We start from the raw sequence: 21071 nt of genomic DNA on the forward strand, positions 1-21071 counted from the left end.
TTATTCCTCCATTTTCACTCCCCAGTGTTAACCCGTGACCGCCAAGATAATAGAAATTATAGAGAAATTAAATTCAGCACCACATCATTTCCTGTTGGCCCACGCAAGCCTGTTCCAGGGCTGAAAATGGGTGGTGTCAGACTTCACATGCATGTACAATGCGTTGGCATTCACACACGGCCGAATGCTGACGCATGTGGCCCGCGTGTCTGGCCTGTACAGTGTGTGACTCGCATTTACTTTGTCTTCTGCTGTGACCTCGTGTGACAGCTGACTGAAGGTTGGGAGCAGTGGCCCTGTCGTCCCTGATCAGCCAGGCGAAACTCTTGAGATACACCAAGACAGGGGGAATCGTACCTGGTGACACCCACCCTGCCATCCCCTGTCACAGCCGGCCTCCCGTACTGTCTACCACCTTTCTCTACAGCCTCCTGTCAGCCTGCAGCCCCCTCACTAGCTGCAATCCACACTGAACCCAAATTGTTCTCAGCTAGCATATTCATATCTTTTAGTCATGAGTTTAAAAGTTCTTTGTGGAAAACGTCTTTCTTGGGCCAAAAGTGTCCTTTTATTTATAAGTATTGAGAGTACTGTCCAGTCACTCTCCAACTCTTTTACAGCTTTTCAAAGAACAAAACTCTGGAAGAAACACTGAAGCCTAGTTCATTTATCAGAAAAGGCTCCAGATTATGAGTATCAGCCCAAAATATGAATATCTCCCCCCTTAACACCTCATTTATGGAACTGAGAATGTCAGCAAAATGACTTTATTTGTTTGGTCAAAATCGACATTTGTTAAAACGTTTGTTAAAAGAAAAGGAAATTCACTGACAACTGGGCAAACTCCATGTGCTAATGAAGATAATGTGATATGATCAAAAGCTCCAGAACAGTTACTAAATGGATCTTCAGGTGAGATTGTTCTCTCAACTTCTGAATGTAACAAACCTCAGCCTAATATATAGTTTAGGTCGGAGGAGACCAGTTTTGTTCGCGCTGCTCCTCCTTTTGAACCCTCAGTTGTGTCGGTCGTGCAAAGGCCATGTAACTCAGAAAAATGGCTGTCCAGACTCATGCCTGAGTTCTGGGATCAGTTCTGGGTCAGCAGACCGCAAGGCCTGGAAGAGTTCATGTGATTAACTTTCTGCAACCACCATCAGGAAGCTTTATAGGACTGGGTCAAATCAAGCCCTGGCAAAAACCTTACAGCGTGGTTACCACCAATGTCTGCCATATGTCTGGCACCACCCGCTGACACAGTGTGATGCTATTCTCCCTTTTTATTTCCAACATAACCTAATTTCACAAAAACCTAACCTTCCCCCATTGCCTTTTTCGCTCAGAAGACCTACCCGTGCTTTAATTGTACCTGCTTGCTTTTGTTGCTTTAAAGCCAGTGGGGAAAAGTGGCAGGGGAAAGATTATCTTTGTAACACCTCTGCACTGCATCGCTGTGTATTTTTTCCTCTTGTGAGTGGATTTCATGGTTGAGAGTGCAATTTGAAATAGGATTAACAGTAGGTGTTGGGTAGTGTTAGCTAAACCTCTTTATGTCAGGTATGGCAGAGAGAAGTCTGTCATTGCGTCTGCCTGAACCCTTTCACATTGAACATTGCTTGAGGGGGGATTCTTTAAATATTACTTAAACTGTGTTTGTATTCATCAAAGGGGCTGTGAGGCAGGCAGGCACAACACAATGTTGTGGTTTCTACCTATAAAAAGCAGAAGAAAGAATCCACGCGTGCAGTATTAGACAACCTCAACATGTACTGCCAATATGGGAGTAAAATGCAGCCTTTTGTTTTATGGAAAAAACCTCCAAAAAGTGCTCTGTCTTTTTTTTGTCTCGGTGCCTCGGTGACATTGGGAGGCCACATAGTTGGCTGCGGCCCAGACCCATGGAGAGGATGCATTCCTGGGATGGCCATCGGCAGAGTACAGGCTGAGATGCCCAACCCTCCGCTCCCACAGTTTCCGCACACAGCAGAGAGTCCCGCTGGAAAACAACAGTTTCGGCAGTCTTATGTAACTGGGGTTGGTTGTAAAGAGAAGGGAGGGCTGGAGGGAGGGATTATGGACTGATGGAGAGAAAGAAGAAAAAAATGGGTTGTTTAAGGCTGAACATTGAAACTAAGTTATGTACAGTAACTGACTTGCCCAAAGACATTTTATAACCTGATGCAGAGATTCCCAACCAGGTGCCACGGAGGCAAAACAGTATACAGGTTTTCACTTTAGAAAAGCATTACAGCAGGTGATTTCACTGATTACTTCTTTGGTTGAATGTGTGCTTATCAATGACCTGCACTGCTTAGTGTTTGATATTAACAAAACAAAATGTTTTAGCTGTATTAGCCCTTGCAAAAATTCATTCTTAAGACTTAAAAATTGCACTAATCAATAGAGGTGTAACGGTACATGTATTCGTCCCAAACTGTCACGGTATGAACGTTATGGTTCGGTGCATGCAGCTGTTGAAGCTGATGAATACGCTCCTTGACCTGAACAATTACTGGCAAAACAGTTTAATAATCCACTTAGTCCGACATGTGGAACAATAATTCTAGAGCGTGAGTTCTACTCAGAACGTTTTGGCAGTACAGCATTAGCATGCTCATGGATTTGTTAGCTAGCTTAGCCAAGGTAGCCTAGGTTACCCTGCCATCAGGATGACAAATGAGAGACCCCTGACATTAACTGAGTGCAACATTATTATAAAAATATGCTACGTCATCTCCGTAGTGAAACAATACCCGTCTTCTTGTCCCCCTCGCTTCTCTGTGATGGTCGGCTTTTCACTCTCTAAGTCTCCTCTAAGTGAAGCCGTTCAGAATTATTTGATTTCTGATGTGGTCAGACAGCATGTTGTAAGAACCAGTTCTGAGAGACAGAAAAATGTAGTTAAAAAGTATTGCAGTAAAAGTAGCGGTTTGGTCCCTCTGATGATATATTATCATATATGACATCATTAGATTATTAATACTGAACAGTGTGTAAACAGCATGTTACTGTTGTATCTGCTGGTGGTGGAGCTAGTTTGAACTACTTTATATACAGTTAGACCATAAATCAGCATAAAACAGCTGTCAGCAGGTGTCCTGACTCTTTGCAAAAATCATGAGGGTTGTTCCCCTTTTCCACTGCAGCACAGTAAACTGTTTCACTAATAGTTATGGCCAGTGAGCCATTGTTGGATGTTTATATTTTTCAAAATGAAAGACCAAAATTTTATTTTCTACCTTTCTTTTTTTCCTGCTGTACCTAAATTGTACCGAACTGTGACCCCTAAACCAGGGTACATACCGACAGGTGATCAAATGAGTATGCACAATGTGTAAAGGGTTACTAGTAGTGTTGAACTTAGAGAATTCTTCCTCAGCAACACAGAGCATTTTAGCATCTTTAAGCTAAGTGCTTTGATTTTATGGCTAATAACTTTACTATTTTTGTTCATTCTTGCCGCTCTCATCAACATTATTGCTAGTAGCAGAAGGTAGCTGTTTTCAGTGGAAAAAGTTAGGGGCCGGCTAGTAGAGCATTTAGCAGCTAAAGAGCCAGATATTTCTTCAGGAATTGGTGGAAACCAAAACAGAGCTAAAAGGAAAGTGAATATTGGAATACTGGGCACAAACATAATTTCAAATAAATGTCTATAGGTTGCACCATGTCTGGTGATTGTGTGAACAGCCATTTGTTTTACTAACACTGGCGCCATCAACTGTTTAATATGCCAGTGTTGTGTTTACAGCTAGTTTCATTGCCCCCAAGTGGCCAAACAAATCAGTTATTACTGCTTTAAAGGATAATTCCTCTGTATTACATCCTGTATTTGATGTTTGTAGTTTTGGCCATCAGTTTCATTGGTTCTGATAACATTGCTAAATAGAAGTCTAATGGGACAACGGCCAGTTGATCAGCCAAAAGTTCAATCAGACTATCTAAACCACTTCAGGTAAAAAGCACAAGTGAGTGCACCTGAAATTTTGCTAATAATCCCTCATTGCACAGGTGAAATATGTGCGTGCATTAATATGGTGTATAGTCAAAGCTGAATCAGGAAGTTGGTCTGTAAACTGTTTGCAAATGACAGCTTGGATAATAATTTTACCATTTGCCTTTTATGTCCTCTTTTACATAAGTTTCTCAAACCTGGTGGTTAATTAAAAAAGTCTGATAGTCTGACTGTTATTCTTGTTCCATCTAACTTCTGTATAGTGTTGTTGAAGAGATCTGGTGAAGAAGCTTTAGTATAATCTTATTATTACCAGTAGGATTAATGGCTAAAACAAGGACCAGTTTTCATAAACCAGAAATATCCTTTAAAAGCTTACTGGTTCAAGCACCTTGAAGGAGCTGCAAGGTCCTGACACATTTACTCCCTCTGTGTTGGGTTGGCATGAGGACAATCATGAGGCCATGGTTGCATCTCAGTTTTATGATTAAATAAAGTGAAACAGGTGAGTCAAAAAGTCAGTGTGCAACCATCTCTTTCTTTCTGTTTTGCCTCATTATGAGCACAGAAGAGCACATCCCAACTTTCCTGATTGAAAGCATCGATGGCAGCAGTCAGTGTTACTCAACAGTTGAAAGCCTCGGGGTTTCCCAAGGCAGGGAGTGGCATCCCCCCTCTGTCAGTAAACACATCAATAATCCTGCAGGTTGACTGACTGGCTCACTGGATAAGGCATGAAAATGAAGGAGGAAGACCTGTGGAGAAGAGGCAATTAGTGTTCACTCTAAGGTATACAGGCGCCTTGGACTAGTTAGTGATGGAGTGTTGAGAAGGAAAGTAAACCCTGAGCCCCAGTTGGTGATCAGCCTAATGCAAACAACCGTCAAAAGAAAAGAAAAATCTGTTAGTTTCTCAGAAAGGCATGAACTTTTTCCCTTTTAGAACATATTTACAGTTAGCGTTCATAAACTGGACATGAATACTTAGACATTTTAGACAGCACACTCTTTGTCATTTTACCTTGAGTTAAATAAAAAAAAAAATCAATAATAATTTCGTCTCTGTATGTCCAGTAGCCAGCTGTGTTGGATGTGTTTAGTATAACTTTAACACACACACACACAAAACACAAACAAACCTGGAGGCAGGGGTTAACAGCTAGCCTAGCTCTGTCAAATCACAAAAAACTTCCAACAGTTCAAAGCTGCCCTTTACACACACTGAAATGTAAAAACAAGACAGAGTGGTTTATACATTACACAAGTCTCCGTGACAAAGTAGGTCATGTCAGAACCTTACAAAACAACCCACATAAGCATTTACTCATCTTCCACCTCTATGATTAAAGCTGCATTAGTTGATTTTTAGGCAACTTGGGGACAGTGGAACAGGGTTTATGAAGTTGTTGTGGTGAATGTGTTGGCAAATACTTGCAACATTAGCAATAATTTGGTGTTTACTACCTGACGCCAACTAGGCAGGTAGTGTACAGTGTTTGGTTTTTGTTTTTTTAGAACTTGTTTGCTTCAAACAGCTGTGTGACGGTGGAAACAAGGTTGATGAGAGCAGTAAGGCTGAACCAAAAACGAAAATTTATGGGCCTTAAAACTAAAATAAGTTGAGATGACAATGAAGAAGGAGATGACTAACTGCAAAGTTGGGTGATAGTTCTGTGGGTTTGTTACTGTGGGTTACTATATACTACTACCCTTCTCAACATTCATAGACTTTTGATCCATTGTTAATATAAAAACATTGGATTAGTGCACCTATTAGATTTGGTTATGCTTAGGCAAAAAAGTTTAGTTCAAGTACTTCAAGGTTCAGGTAGGATCATGATCATGGTCAAAAGAAACCAAAGTCAAAACATCCAACCATCCACTGCAACTGCTTAACTTTATGACACTATGACTGTATCACCCTGCGTCACAGTCAGTTATAATTGGCCTGACTGCAAGAGGTTGTCAGGAAAACATAAACATAGCTTGTTTTAATGGTTTGAAGAACTAATTAAGCCAGATGATTTTCTGGTCTACAACATGTAGATTGGAAATATGCTAGCAATTTCCATCTACTTTCAGTATTTGTGCTAGGGTAGACTAACACATCCTAGACCTACAGTATATCTGCACTAGATGCACAGAGATGAAATCATATCGATCCTCTTATCTGACTGTAGGTTTGACGGCTAGCATATTTCCCCAAATTTTGGATTGTTCCTTTAAACTAGATATATTTCTGCCATCCTGAAGCATGCTTATTAGCATGGTTATTTACCCTTTGTTACATCCCTTCATTTGGGCATCTGTGGACATAGAGATCAATAAGAAGAGGCAGCTTGAGGGAGGTTGTAGTGACAGTCAATATGCATATCATGAATACTTGATGATGAGATAATAGGGGGACAATGGATAAACATGAATCTCACATGGATCCAGTTGGCAGAATCAGTTGTCTGTCAAATAATTGCTGGAAATGAAACACTGACGCAAAAATATGTTTCTTGGAAGAAGGAACTGTTCAGTCTTGTAGTCATATTTTGCACAAATGGCCAGAGTATCTTTGACAAATCCACTGCCTCTGTGTGAAATTGTGTAATTCTCTGTCTGCCTCATGTCGTGTCCAGCCGTGTGACTCATGTTTCTCATGTTTACGCTGCGGCGGTACATCACCTAGCCGTGATGACGAGGACTTTTGCTGTAAGCCACAGCTAAACACCCTATATCCACCCTCCTGGCATGGCTTCAGTGTTTTCATTCCATATGATAGGAGTCACACCACATTCCTGTTACAACTTCTCTGCGGCGCATAAAAATCTCCTCTCAAAACCGCAGAGCCATGTGTTTTGAATTTTCCCTCTGTTTGTTCCCATTTACAGCATCTCTCTCCACTTTTTCTTCTGCTCTTTCTCTCTTTCTCTCTCTCTAACACACACACACACACACACACACACACAAACACACACACAGATTGCTTGCTCTCTTCATGTTGATAGGCCCATTTAGTCCTCATGAAAGCATTCCATTTAGGTGCATTTGAGGTTATGGTTGTCACTGACAACCGGCTGTCAGAGAGTGGCAGCCTCTATCAGTGTTGGGGGTTTCCAGAGGAGCTTACAACAGACAGAGCAGCTATTGATGGAGCCCGCTTTATGGACTTAGACCCACCAAAGGCGATGGTGTGTGACAAAGACAGTGAGGGGAGTTTGTAGTTTGATTCGTTGACCCCCGCAAGCTTATATCATGAGGTTGTGATGAGCTGCGCTGTGTAGATGGGGAAAAAGAACCCCATCTGCTAAATTATTTGATTTTTAGTATAATACACTGTTTCATATGTTAAGAGAATAGTTGAAACTAGATGGTTGCAACAGCAAAAACCCTGCAATTAAGATGGAAAAACAAACAAAAATAGGGATGAAAAATATGCAAATGAAAAAAAGTAGAATGTGAACAATCTTGAAAGTTTTGAGGGACTCTGCTGGTGAGAATATAAACAAAATAAGTAGTCTAGCAGCACCCATAATTGAGCCCAATTCCATTGCAGCAACTTTTCAAGGCACCGAGGAACCATTTCAGGAACTGAGGAACCTTACCTTCTCTTTAGTTCCTCAGTCTTAGTTCTTGGTACTAAAAGAGTCCGTGCTCTGGAGGGTCGTACTTCCTCCTCTATTTGGTCAAAGAGAGGCAATGACAGACACTGACATCATCTGTATTTTATTTATGTATTTGTCTTGGTGAATTTAGGGTTTTGTTTAGCAACCATGGAGGATTACACACTACATTTAAAAAACAGACCAGTAACTCCAGGATTGTGTCCATACTGGAGAATTCCTCACCTCATCATCTACATCCAATGCCAACATTCAGCGCCAATGCAGGAAGTCATTTGTCCTTTACCTAGCAAAACAGATCAGCCTGACTTTCATGCCAAAGTTTACATCCCGTCACAGCCCATGGAGTTTAAAAAATGTTACTGAACATAATCTGGAGTTTTGGAGAATCATCCAATACTGATATTCTTGTGTGACAATAGGGATGTAAAAAACATACGCATATATATTTTAAAAGCTAATTTGAGTATTTTTGTACTCGAAATCTTTAAATTCGACTGCATTTTGGACAAGAATATAATGAACAAGTAAAGACTTAAACAAAAATCTAAATAATACATTTTAGGGATAAGCGTGTTAGAGGGACACTCCTGACCTCGGTATCTGGAAAATCCTTACTACAGCCCTGAGAGAAGGTATTAATATTCACATATACATGGATTTACTCCTAGTTATTTGCAGCTGCAGGGGGTGGCTTATGGATTACTACATTAGAAAATACATAAATGTTGACCAAAGGTCATTATGAATCATAAACGCTATAAATCAAGGCTAGGCTCCTTCATTAATCTAATCTACACAGAAACACTATGTGTAACCTTCATATGGTTTTATACATGAAGAGTATAGGCTGTTTGCCTGCAGAGCATCTATAAAAAAAAACACACAGGCAGGAAGAATTTCAAACATGAAATTATATTAATAGCAACAAGTTTTCTTTGGAGAGACATGAATTCATTGATTTGATGCACGGTTTGTCTTAATTAGGACATTTAAAAAGAAGAAGAAAACAGGAAAATTAAAGTTAACATTCATCTTTAATTAGAGATAATTCAATTAAAACTCACCTTGACTGTCACTTGTGAAGAAATGGATGAAAACATTATGATGAACTATGTGATTAAATTTGTCTTATGCTGCATTTAAATGACTGCTTTTTGAAATGTATTGTTGGGAACATCACACGCAAACACACACACACACGCACACACACACACACACACCCTTCCCACACCCTCCTCCTCCTCCTCCTCCTCCTCCTCCTCCTCTGGAAACCTGTTCTGGAGGGAGTGACTTGATCCAGGCGGCGTCCAATTATATGGAAGCAGCACTTATTCCACTTTATTCCAGGCTACAGTTAAGTGGCTTGAAGCCTGCAGAGACTACACGGGCTTGTAGTATAAAGGCAGAGCAATAGGAAGAGAGACGGTACCCATGTGACATGTGAACGGAAAAGCTAAAGACAAAGGTAGAAATATCTACTATAAGAAGTGAAGCGTCTGGCGGCGTGCAGAGGAGACACAGAGGATGCTCCAAATCAAATCCATGAAGGCATTTTTTTTTTCTCGTCTGGAAATTCACGGCTTCATATAAATGATTCATGAGAGCCTGTTTCTATTTGTAAGGGAGTAATTGCGCTCGCAGTGAGTTTTCATTTCAGCTGAAGCCGGTCACCAGCCAATCTGCAGAGAGACGGTAGAAAAAAAAAGCTGGGATGAGACCCTGGAGAAAATTATAAAGTCAATTAATTTGGGAGTTGATAAGCGTTCCTTTTAACCTGCACTGGACCTCATCTGTCAAAGGGATCAACTGTTGCTGCAGCCGGAGCGAGCTCAGAGACATTCTCCAAGTGTGTCTGGCTTTCATAATGGATGTTTGACCGTCACTTGGTCCTGCATGCAGCCACACAGCCGGTGTTGTGCAATTAACATGGAAGAGAGACTGATACTGTTGTTGATGCCTCGGATACACCTTCATCTGTCCTGATGTGATGCCACATTGTTGCACCAAGGAGAATGATAATATCCCACACCGCTGCCGGCTTTTACATGTTGGTTGATCATCTCTGTGTGTGAAACAATACAGTTTGTTCTTTTTTCTTTTGTACAAGGGCACAGTTTGGGCATTTTAACTCACTGGCAGACGTCAAAATTGACAAGCTTTTTGTTATAGTGACCTTGCCCGGTTTTGACATCTATTCAGCGGGAGATCATCATGCTGATGATGATGGAGAACAGCGGCATGGATGCGCATCAGGTTGATATCGATTCGGAATTTGAGCCTCACAGCCGGTCGCGGTCGTGCACCTGGCCGCTGCCGTGTCCGGAGGATTTCCCCGGGGGAGAAGAGGCGAGCCGAGGTCTGGCCCTGGCATCGGTCAAAGTGGAGCAGTACAACGTGCCCGCATGCCGGGCCGAGAGAAAGGGCGGCGCACCGGCGGAGATCAAGCACCCAGCCGGCGCCCCGGCCCCGGTCGTGGCCGCTCCTGCCTGCATGTCCGGGGCTGCGCTCGACGTGGCCGGCCAGCTGCGCAAAGCCAAGTCCTCCCGGCGGAACGCGTGGGGAAACCTGTCATATGCAGACCTCATCACCCGTGCCATCGAGAGCACCCCGGAGAAGAGACTCACCCTGTCCCAAATTTATGACTGGATGGTTCGCTTTGTTCCTTATTTCAAGGATAAAGGCGACAGCAACAGTTCAGCCGGATGGAAGGTAGGCCACATGAAAGAATTTTCTGATACCACATGGTGAAGGTTTTAGAGGAGAAGCTACACTATATTTAGCCTCAGTCTGTGTCTGCAGCATAACTCCTTTTCTGCATATTTGAAAGCCACATAATTGACCCTTGGTTCCAGCAATTTATGTCAGTGGCGGGTCCTCATGTCACTCCACACTACGGTGTGTGGAAAGGGGCGGAGAGCATGGTTGGATAAGGGTTCACTGGGTTCATCGTATTTAGGGATGCAGCCTATGCATATAGGAGAAGCCACACTCCCCCTCTTTATGGTTCTCTTTGGATAGACAAGTCTAACGCGCTGTGACGCATTCATAAAGTGTCTGGTTTCAAGCCTATATTTCTTTGCGTTATCAGGTCACGCCGGGGACAATGTGTGCCTCCGCGACTGGAGCGTCACCCATGCCGCCGGTTGGGTGCTCGGGATAAACCGTTTGGAGCCACCCCGCCCCCCGCGCACGTTGAATTACGCACGGGCTGCGCGAAAGCATGGCACAAGGCGAGGGGTTTAAAGGACAATAACAAGAGATGATGACATGGAGTGTCACAGCAAACAGATGTAACTACAGATTATCCCTTAAATTCAAATTAATATGAGGTTAATCTAATAGATTGGTTGCTGTAATCTACTTAAATTTACCACCCATTCTGTGTGAGGATTAGTAGTCTTTTGTTTCCAAGCCCTGTACTGTAGCTTCCCCGCACACAGTTCTTGATGTTGTAGGTTGACAAAGTTTTGCTTCCACGTGTCACTTTCTTTTTTTTTATTTCAGCCATTTCAGAGCAAGCTGAATATCCTCTAAATCACTTCTGCTGCTTAAAACTGCAGTTCAGTTAATTCATCATAAATGTACACTGTGTTCCAATATCTGGACTCCTGGCATTAAATGTTATTTGTCTAAAGTGGGCTTTAAGTCATATTTAAACACGAGTATATGTCATCTGAATTAGATATTTTTAGGAAAGGAAAAGAAAAAAAACCCGCAAGATATATTCAAAAAAAAATTTGATCTGCTGTGTTTCCACTCTTATTTTATGACTGTTTATTGAGGTGTTTAATCAAATGGCGATAAGGGTCACTGCAATTGATGAGAATTTCTGCAATGGATGCACATTGTTAACTCCAACAGAAGTGGGGAGTAACTCCAATAACTCCCCTCTTGTTAAATTGACAGCAGGAGTTGGTATTTACTGGCATTATTCTGTCCAGGAGCTTTAAAAAGAGATACATCAACATTATCGTAATGATGGCTGGGAGGCACATTTAAAGGGCCACTCCAGTGATTTAGTATTTTACTTCCATAATGTTGGGGGACTCACAGAAGACAAATAAAAAAAAGAATGTTCAAAATTGAACCATCAGAGGCAGAAATATCCTAATGTTTAGTCTGACCCTAGATTGAATCAAACTCAAAAACACTGGATCCTACATTTACCATAATGCAACTCAACTGTATCTTTTATTAGACTCTCTTTCAAACTCCTCACCTCCAATTTGTAATACAGGTTTTCTGTTAAAAATATGAAGTCTTGAACCCAAGCCGAGATAACCCTGATGACATCACTCTGACATCATCAGGGTTATTTTTTTCAAACAGAAGACAACAACTGTTATCACAGGCTGAGCGATACTCGTTGTGACGAGTAAACGGGAATTCATGTGTAGAATCGGCGGAGAGCCCCTTTAATACTCTTTTGATGCTTTTGAAATTGCGCTTTGCTGTTTTCTTCTTTACTGAGACAGCCAGGCGATACTGTAAGAAGAACACAGAAGAAGAGGAAACACAAGTTGCTTTGGGATTAACAGGCATTTTACACCATCCGAATGTCTGACGCTCAAGTTGATCCAAAATCCTCTATCTGCCGCTGCTGTCATGTTATCATATCGTTACAGCAGTTTTTGATAAGTGCCATTGTCTCCCTCCTTTTCTCTCACACACATAAACAGGGTTTCTTAAACGCTTGCCTCTGCCTCGACATCTCATTTGGCTCCGTACCAGCTTCCAACTGAGCAGTATTAAGATGCAGATTAATCTCAATAAAATCACCATTTGATTTAGGACTGAGCGGAGTGGCAACAACCCCTGTCCAATCTTTATGGTATGGGGGTTTTAAAATTGGATTTAAAGCATGGCTTAATTCCCGGGGCCTTGTTTGTGCTGCCCAGGGATGCCCAGCTTGATGCCTGCTCCTGTCCGGAGGTTTTGATTGGCCGGCCTGGCAGGAAGCTGATTGGTGGAGAGAGGCTCCAAGTCAAGGCGAAAAACAACTTGATTCAATCATAATAACACTCCTCAACAACAACAACAAAAAAAAAAAAGGGGGGGGGGGGACACATGCACGCACATGTTGGACTGTAACAGTTGGCAGTGATTTTAATGAGATTTGAAGCACGGAGGTACAGAATATGTATACTCCCTCACACATTCCTGTATGTTTCTGCTTAGATTGGGGGGGGGGTATATATGGATGGATGGTTGGATGGGATGAGTGGGAGGGAAATAAGATCCAGTCAGAGTCTTGCTATTAAAAGCAGTCTTTAAGAGCTGTTGTGTAATCCTGTCTGAGAGCTGCTGCTCAATTCAGCCGCCGGGCTCTTTGTCTTCATCTGGGCCAGCAGCTTCTCCTGCCTCTTAATACCACACACACACACACACACACACACACACACACACACACACACACGTACTGTACACACACACACTTTTGAGGTGTCACTCACTTGTTTAAGTCAAGCACTAAGGCAACAGCGTCGGATTGGATTTCTTTCACACATTCACACACGTACACACACTTCTTGTGTGGATCATATGGATTGCTTTGATTGTGGTCTCACACACACACACACACACACACACACACACACACACGCACACACACACACACAATGTTGCTTAAGCATCTGGCAGCAGGGTTACCATGATGACTATGTATGGATTTCTCTGACTGTGGTTCAGTAATTGCGGTCAAGTGTTTTGGCCATGTTTGTTATTGCATCTGAGGTGGGAGGCTGTGTTTGGTCATGTGAAGTGAGTTCAGTTCTGTAGGTGGTCATGGTGGCGGTGGTAGTTGGGGGGAGGGGGGGCGGGGGGGGGGGGGGGGGGGGGGGGGGGTATGATGCACGCACACACACTGTTATGTTCATTTCACAAGTGGCTCTGCGTGGGAATGGATGTGCTGAGCTGTGGCCTGTCTGCAGGCTGTACTGTACACAGATTCAGCACCAGGCAGGTAGAAGCTCATGACTCTACCTGAAGGCTTCACAAAGCAGCACGTTGAAGGCACATCGTGGGTGTATGACTGTTGTAATCAGACTGTGATATAATGAATAGCTAGAAGGCAAACAACAAGCAGCAAGACACGAGGATCAATTATAAATTCAGAGAGGCATTAATTCCTGTTTTTTTTGTCCTAAACTTATGAACGTTTGGTCCGTTTTATGGTATTTTTCACATGGTGAGAGTTTCTTTGTTTTTGTCATGCAGCACCTGAGAGACGGCTACAAACATTAATTATCTAAAGTTGTGTACAGTAATTGCACATGAATGCACAATTCTGGCAAATCTTTTGATCGGTTTGAAGCTGCGTGTTCACACAGACTTCTGTCAAAATGATAGATAATCCCTGCACACAGTATACAGAAGAGTTCTGCTACCTGACACGAACACTACAGGTCGAGACAAAGAATGAGGCTTCAGGTCAAGTTTAATATGTTTTGTGGGTTTGGATTAATTTCAAATTTATTAATTTACTATTTTTCATTCTCTGACTGTGCCAGTCATCTGCATCCGTTCGTGTCAAGTGTTGCAAGTAGATGTACAGTGCCTGACTGGAAGAAAGAAAGAGACAGATACTGTGTCCGGAATCACTCATTCACTCCTTTCTATTTAAAAGCAAGTCCAAACACTGAATCACCATCATTTTGCGTCATCACTAACAGGTGTAGAGTTGTAGAAAGTCTATCTATAAAAGTGTGACGCATTGCATTGTGGGATTGTTAGCAGAAAGTAGTGTGAATGTCATGGACACTCCTTCTAGTGTACAATGAGGACACATGACAGACAGTAAATATGGTGTATGGAGTGATTTCATGCATAGCCAGAGTGTAGCCAATGTGTTTCATTAGCCTGCCGAGCTAACAGTATCCATCAGTATCGAGTCAGTTTGGGTCTCAAATTTGCAGGCACCAGTAAGCACTGGTTATTTATTTATTTTTTAAAAATTTCTACTCATGCAGACAGGAAAATATTCTTTATAAAGTAGTATGGTATGCTGTATATATGGAAACACTTTTAATTAGAACATAAAAAGATTTATGTCAGCCTTAAAAATAGTCAAGCTGACTTTAAGTAAGTTTACCTTCATCTACTGTATAACATTGATTGCTGACAAAGTGGATCTTTTCCTCTAATATGCTTGTAATGCATCTCAATGCACTTGACGTAAAGTATTACCGCCCACGCTGATGGCCATCACCTTGCTCTGCCGAGATCCCAGTTGCAGCATATAGAGAAGGAGAATAAGGTGCAAAGAAAAAGAGAGAGAGAGAGAGAGAGAGAGAAAAGAGGAGGCAAGGAGACATTTTGAAGAACAAGGTATTATTTGTCTTGCCAATAAAACCCTTTTTGAATTGAATTCAGAATTGAGTGGGAGAGGGAGAGAGGCGGAAAGAGAAAAGATAGAGCGAGTGCGAGAGTGGTGGCGGTGGCCCCTGCTGCTGAGCACATTGATAGCAGCCTTAATGCCTGTGATGCTCCAGCGCCAGCCGAGACAGAGGGGAATTGGTTGGAGATGGTGGAACAGGCTTAGAGGGTTCCCTGTGCCAGCCGGCCTGGCGCTGGCTCAACAGAAAGCCCTCTGCACTGCTACACAGTTATTGTTATTATCACAAAGGCACAGCAGAAGGAGAGGCAGCTCTCGAGTTGGCGGGCTTGGTGCTGGGTTAACCGGGGGTGGGGAATAGGAAGAGGAATTTGGAAGGCAAAGGGGGTTGGTTGTTGAATCTGGAGACCACAGTAAAACTCATCTGATCAGTCCTGTGAATGGAGAGAAAACAGTTGGGAAGAGTCGTTGGGGGCTTGAATGGAAAGGAGGCCATGCAGAGATGGACAGATTTTGATCCGAGAGGATCAGTTGCCTTGTCAGTTGATGCAGAGCTACAAAAGGCCTTTGAATAGAGTGCAGGCAGCTATCACTTCAATCTGTAGAAGAACTTGGATGTAAACAAGGGATGCACCGGCAGTGGAGGCGGGGTGTTCACTGCTTAAATGAGTCATAGTGGTTGGAATAGAACATAATATTCTCGCCCTCAGCCCTCACACTTCAATCAGTTGGAATAAATCAGCTGGAATAAAATGTTGAGAAACACTCTACAGACGGAAATTCCAGAGAGAAAACCGAGTCCAGACACACAACAGTCAGTCAGGCAGGCGGATCTTGGGAATCATGCCTGGTTGTGTGTCGTAAAATGTCGGCCCAGCACACATTCTCTCCATGTTGTCTACCAGACCTCAGGGCTTCAAAATGTTCTAGTGTCTGGCTTGGACGATGAGCAAAGTGCTAGTCAAAAAACATTCAGTCTTCTGTCCTCACTGTCACACTGTGACTCAGGAACAAGTCACCACGTAATGCTGTTACACTGCTAACAAGGACCATACCAGGGGTTTAGCATGTGTTGTGTGCTTTAGATCACAACTAACCATTTTGCAAACCATGTTGCGTTTTAGAAATTTGGTTGTCTTTGGTGTACTGCTCCAGTCAGCCGTTGATTTCCATTCAATTTGCTATGATATGACAATCTATTTGCAGACTCTTTAAACTTGCCTGAGCTATGTAACCCATTAAAGTAGCTCCTTGACTGATATTTAACTTTGAACGTTGTGTTGACTACACTGGGCAGCCATTGGATTCCATTCATTTTAGTATTGTATGAAAACCTACCAGCATACTTTTGAACCTTGTTTAAGTTATGTAATCCCCTACAGCAGGGGTACCCACAGTTTTTTGGCTTGCGAGCAACTTTTAAAACGACCAGCTCAACATGATCTAACAACCAAAAAAAAAAAATCCCAAAATCTCATAGGTGAAAATACATGAAAAATGTACATTTCATTACTGCATGGACCCTCCACAGCACAATACATTTCAATAGATTTAAGACCTTATTCTGATGACTTGCACTGAATGGAGTCAGCCAGAGTTGCATAATCCGCACAGTAGCTGCTGGTAGCTAGTCTCAAGCAGGCCTCCAAATAATCATCAGTCATAGTGGAACGGTATTTGGATTTAATAATCTTCATGTGGGAAAAGGCTGACTCATATAAATAAGTCAAGCCGAAAAGTGCACTCAATGAGGTAGCACATATCCTCATATTTGGATACTTTTCCTCCAAGAGTAAGTTCCAAAACTGTCCAGATGGGCCCGCACCTTCACTTGAATGTCAGCCTGCAATGACAAGATCTCGTTTGAAAGCATTAACTGAGCTGATCATGTCGACCGCCGTTTTGTCATTTCCTTGCAGCTCTAAATTAAGCTCATTCAACATGTTGGTCAGATCTGTTTAAAATGCCAAATCTAGCAGCCACTGATCATCATGAAGTTGTTTGTATTCTGCATGTTTAACGCCAAAGACAAACTCCCTTATCTCCGGATGGAGCTCTTGAAATCCCTGTAAGAATTTCAACGTCGGCGTGTTGCAAGAGGTCAGTGCGGTTGCAGTCAGCCTCCTCCAGATATGCACGAAACAGCTGCCTTTGAAGAGATCTTGCTCGAATAGAACAGACGATTTTCATTGACACATCCATGACCCCTTTCATGTACAGCATTTTTGCACATAGTGCTTGTTGGTGTATTATGCTGTGATTATTAAGGAAGTTGGGAAATGTGTCCTCCTCCTATTATTTGGCAATGAATCCATTAGAGCGGCCCACCATCGTAGATGCACCATCGGTGGTGACACCAACTTAGACATTGGAAGCTGGGTTTTGTCAACAAAGTTTTTGAGTGTCTGAAAAATGTCTTCACCCGAGTGTGTTCTTTCATTGGTAACATTGTTAATAGTTCCTCTTTCACTGTCATGTCTTTTAACACCATCCCGATGAAAAAAGTGATAAATGCACAATTGCACTGTATCACTTAGGTCCGTGGAATCATTTTGCTGCAGTGAGAAACACTCGCAGTCTACTATGTCCTTTCAAACTTGCTGTGTCAAATCATCAGCCATTACTTCACCGCACCATGTAACTGTTTCTGGGTAACTGAACAGCTTTCATAGTGGATACTATTTCAGGTTTGTTTTAAAATCCTGAAATGAGTGGAAGGCCTTTTTATGTTTTATGATGGTATGACTCACCCGGAACGATGCCTCGGTGGCTGCCTTTGCTTTTGAATTCGGCTGTGTGAAAAGTGACTGCTGTCCGATTAACCGTGATTTCAGTTCCCTCACCTTTCTCTTTCTCATCTCACTTTTGGCACATCGCTGTCGTAGTTTTTATGAAGGGTTTGAAAGTGCCTCTCCACATTTCCTTTCTTTGGAATAGCGATGCTAGTTTTGCATTTCAGGCAAGCGCACTTCGAATAGCACATGGTGAAAAAAAGTCTTCCTCCCCTTCTGCATGGAAGTGGTAAGTTTTCGGCTTCTTACTTGGTCCAGCACTCATCTTTTTATCATTCTTTTGCTATTACATATTAATTTGAATTGGTGGGCTAGGTTGCTTTGAATGAATGAGGTTAGTTCACTAGAGTTTTCTGTTAGCTAGCTTTGCATTCTGGGATTCTGCGCAGTGCTGACTACAGAAGACGTACAACACTTTAACAAGTTAGTTGTAATGGTAAACTAATGTAACAAAGTTCTCATCAGCAGCAGATTGGCCGCTCTTCATGTCAATCATGTGAAAGAGGGCACAGGGAGGAGGGAGGAAATTTGAAAAATCTGATATTAAAATATGGATTTTTTAAAAAATGGCACACAATCTACCAGCATGGCCTTTCCAATCGACTAGTTGATTACGATTGATGTATTGGGCACCCCGCATTACAGTGACCTTAAATTTGGAAATAATTTTTGTCAGTTACATTATTGCTGTGAGATAATGCAGTGCATACATTTCAAAGCTGTCTGGCCTTCAATTGGACAAACGCTCAATGATAATGTAATATTGACAAAAATCTATGCTAACTGGTCTAACCTAATCTAATTAAGTTATAACAAATGAGACCTTACCTGTAATTTGTGTGAGATGATTCAAAACGCAACCACCTAGCATAATCCTAAACTGCTTAGAATACGCATGGTAGAGCTGCTTCACTTGAGTGACAAGCTAACGTGACTGTAACACAGTTGCATTCTACAAAGTTGGCAAACAGCCTTAACTTGATCAAATCATTGGCCTCTATGGTATTGAATCCAAAGTACGTCTACACATTACTTCTCAGATGGTTTGGTGTCATCACTTGCTAGTTTAGTCAGTTTCCGAAGATAACAATTGCCTAGTTTACTGATAAATTATGAATTCGGACATTACAGATCAAATTTTAGATTTTTTTTTTACCACATTCAAATACATTTGAATATGACATATGGGAATGAATGGAAGTCGATGGTAGCAGCTGACAACATTCATTCAAAACAATTAAAAGATACCATCATAGTTTGCAAAATGACTGCTTGTGACGTAAGATATATGAGATTGATTGATTTTCACACTATACAGAATTGAATGGCAATCTATGGCTGTGTGGAGCGAAGACAACACGCATCCAGAATTTGTTAAACACAACAGCACAGTTTGCAAAATGGGTACATCACATGTACCCATTTTGTACCCATGTGATGTGATTGTTTGATTTTGGAAACCAAACAATGGAAACCAAAGGCTGCCTGGAAGGTAGGAAAAATACATCAAAAACTGTAAACAGTCAGCAAAAATGTGAAGTTTACATGATTTGATGTTAAGGAGCTAAAACTTGCAGATTGGTGTAGTGATAGTATGAAAGCTATGAGAGGGTTATTGTAAATCACTAAATTCTTTATTTTTCTGCTATAATTAATATGACAAACTGTGAGTAACAATACAAAACACACAAAAAATGTTTCATGAAACACTTTCAACTAACCTTGAAAGACAGCCATTACACAAGGAGCTGATTTTGAAATACAGTCGCCCTAACAAACCTAATACATCAACTCATAGCAGCAACAAACTGATTATAATCCCAATGGAATCAGTGCAAAAATCTTATAATGTAATCATGCATCTGAAATTGCACTAAATTTTAATGTGATTAATGACACAGTTGCTTCATAAAGTATTCAACCCCCTAACTTTGTGCATATTGTACTCATTATACTATGCACCAATTTTAATAAATCATCATGCACTCACAGTGTGTTTATAATGGGCTTTTGATGCCTTATAATGCCTTATGAGCACCACTTCAAGTAATGTGTTGCCCTTATTTTTACTGCAAATGGGATTCCTTTTTGAGTTCCTGCACATGCTAAAATGGGTTTGATAGAAGTTTGTATGGATCTGAAGATTCGGTGTGTGTGTGTTTGTGTGTGCATCTGCTCTTGTTGTTGTGTTGCTCGGTCTGATGGGAGTCCAGGTCCAGGGGGTACAGCTCTAGTTAATAATTCAGATGAGGCTCATTATCAAGGCAGCACAGATCTCTCTCTGATTCCACCTTAATTGCAGGCAGGATGTGCCTCTCAGACACTCTCAAAGTCACTCCCCCTCCTGTCTGCAGCTGCAAATGACTACCACACTCTCTCTCTCTCTCTCTCTCTCTCTCTCTCTCTCACACACACACACACACAAGCACACACGGGTCTCCACTGGTACTGTTCCAGACCTCACCTCTTCACAGCAGGTCCCCTCACTGACATCAGGCCAGTATCTTTACGTGAGCAGGTGAATGGACATTTGGAGATGAGTAGATAAATCCCACTCAGAGCTTACTGACTATCACAGTGTATTGTCTCAGAGGCCAGGCATGTGCTCCTATTATGAGTCACTTACATTTTTAATCAGATCTTCATGAGGGCTTTCTCCTGTTGGAGGGCCCAGAAAAGCAAGATTGATGGGAGGTAATCAGTCAGAGGACAGCAGCTCTGTGATTAATGCTGCAGGAGAGTGAAACTCTCAGCGTCACGCTGTACAACCTGGATCACGGCTTTTCAACCCCAAAACTTCTGCAGAGTTGAAGAGGGGAGGGCATGTAAAAACAAGAGCACTGCTGCTGCTTGACAAGTAGAATCAGACTTGTGTTCCATTTAAATTATGGCCTGCTATTTCACAGTGAAGTTACTGTTAAAAAATGTGATTGCACCAGATATCACAATTAATATCAGTCAAACAGAACAAATTTACAATGCCTATATGTTAGTGTATGAAGTATAAACTAACCTGCCACAACGTATCAATGTGTAGATCCTAGATCCTTCTTAAAGATTTGTTGGTCATGGTGAGCTGTAAGGTATGTGAATAAATGTGTCTAGCATTTGTGCTGCTTGTATTCTTAGAAACATTAGCAGTTATTAGTCGTAGCCTGCTATTGTCAAGTCAAAGACAAATTTCTGGAGTGGGAATGGTATTCTGAGTCACTGAATCGATGCAGTTGTGATAGGTGGACATCGCTTTTTCATTGGGGAGCTTTTAAGTGGACATTTATACTAATGTTAATGATAATGGTCTTCTCTGCAACTCAATAGACCTAGTGTAGTGTTCGGGACTCTTAGACTTAGATCTCTGACTTACTTTTGAATAAAGAAGTG

General features: G+C 41.8%; 1 protein-coding gene across 1 annotated transcript in view; it reads left to right on the forward strand.

Moving 5' to 3' along the window:
• The first annotated feature begins 8850 nt into the window (after positions 1 to 8850).
• Positions 8851 to 21071, forward strand: part of foxo6b (forkhead box O6 b) — a 41560-nt gene continuing 29339 nt past the window's right edge. Inside the window, exon 1 of the mRNA XM_044336025.1 lies at positions 8851 to 10274. Within this exon, the coding sequence (XP_044191960.1) occupies positions 9777 to 10274 (498 nt within the window). The 5' untranslated portion in view covers positions 8851 to 9776. The remainder of the gene's footprint in view (positions 10275 to 21071) is intronic.

Source organism: Thunnus albacares, chromosome 19, assembly GCF_914725855.1.
Source record: "Thunnus albacares chromosome 19, fThuAlb1.1, whole genome shotgun sequence".
NCBI lineage: Eukaryota > Metazoa > Chordata > Actinopteri > Scombriformes > Scombridae > Thunnus > Thunnus albacares.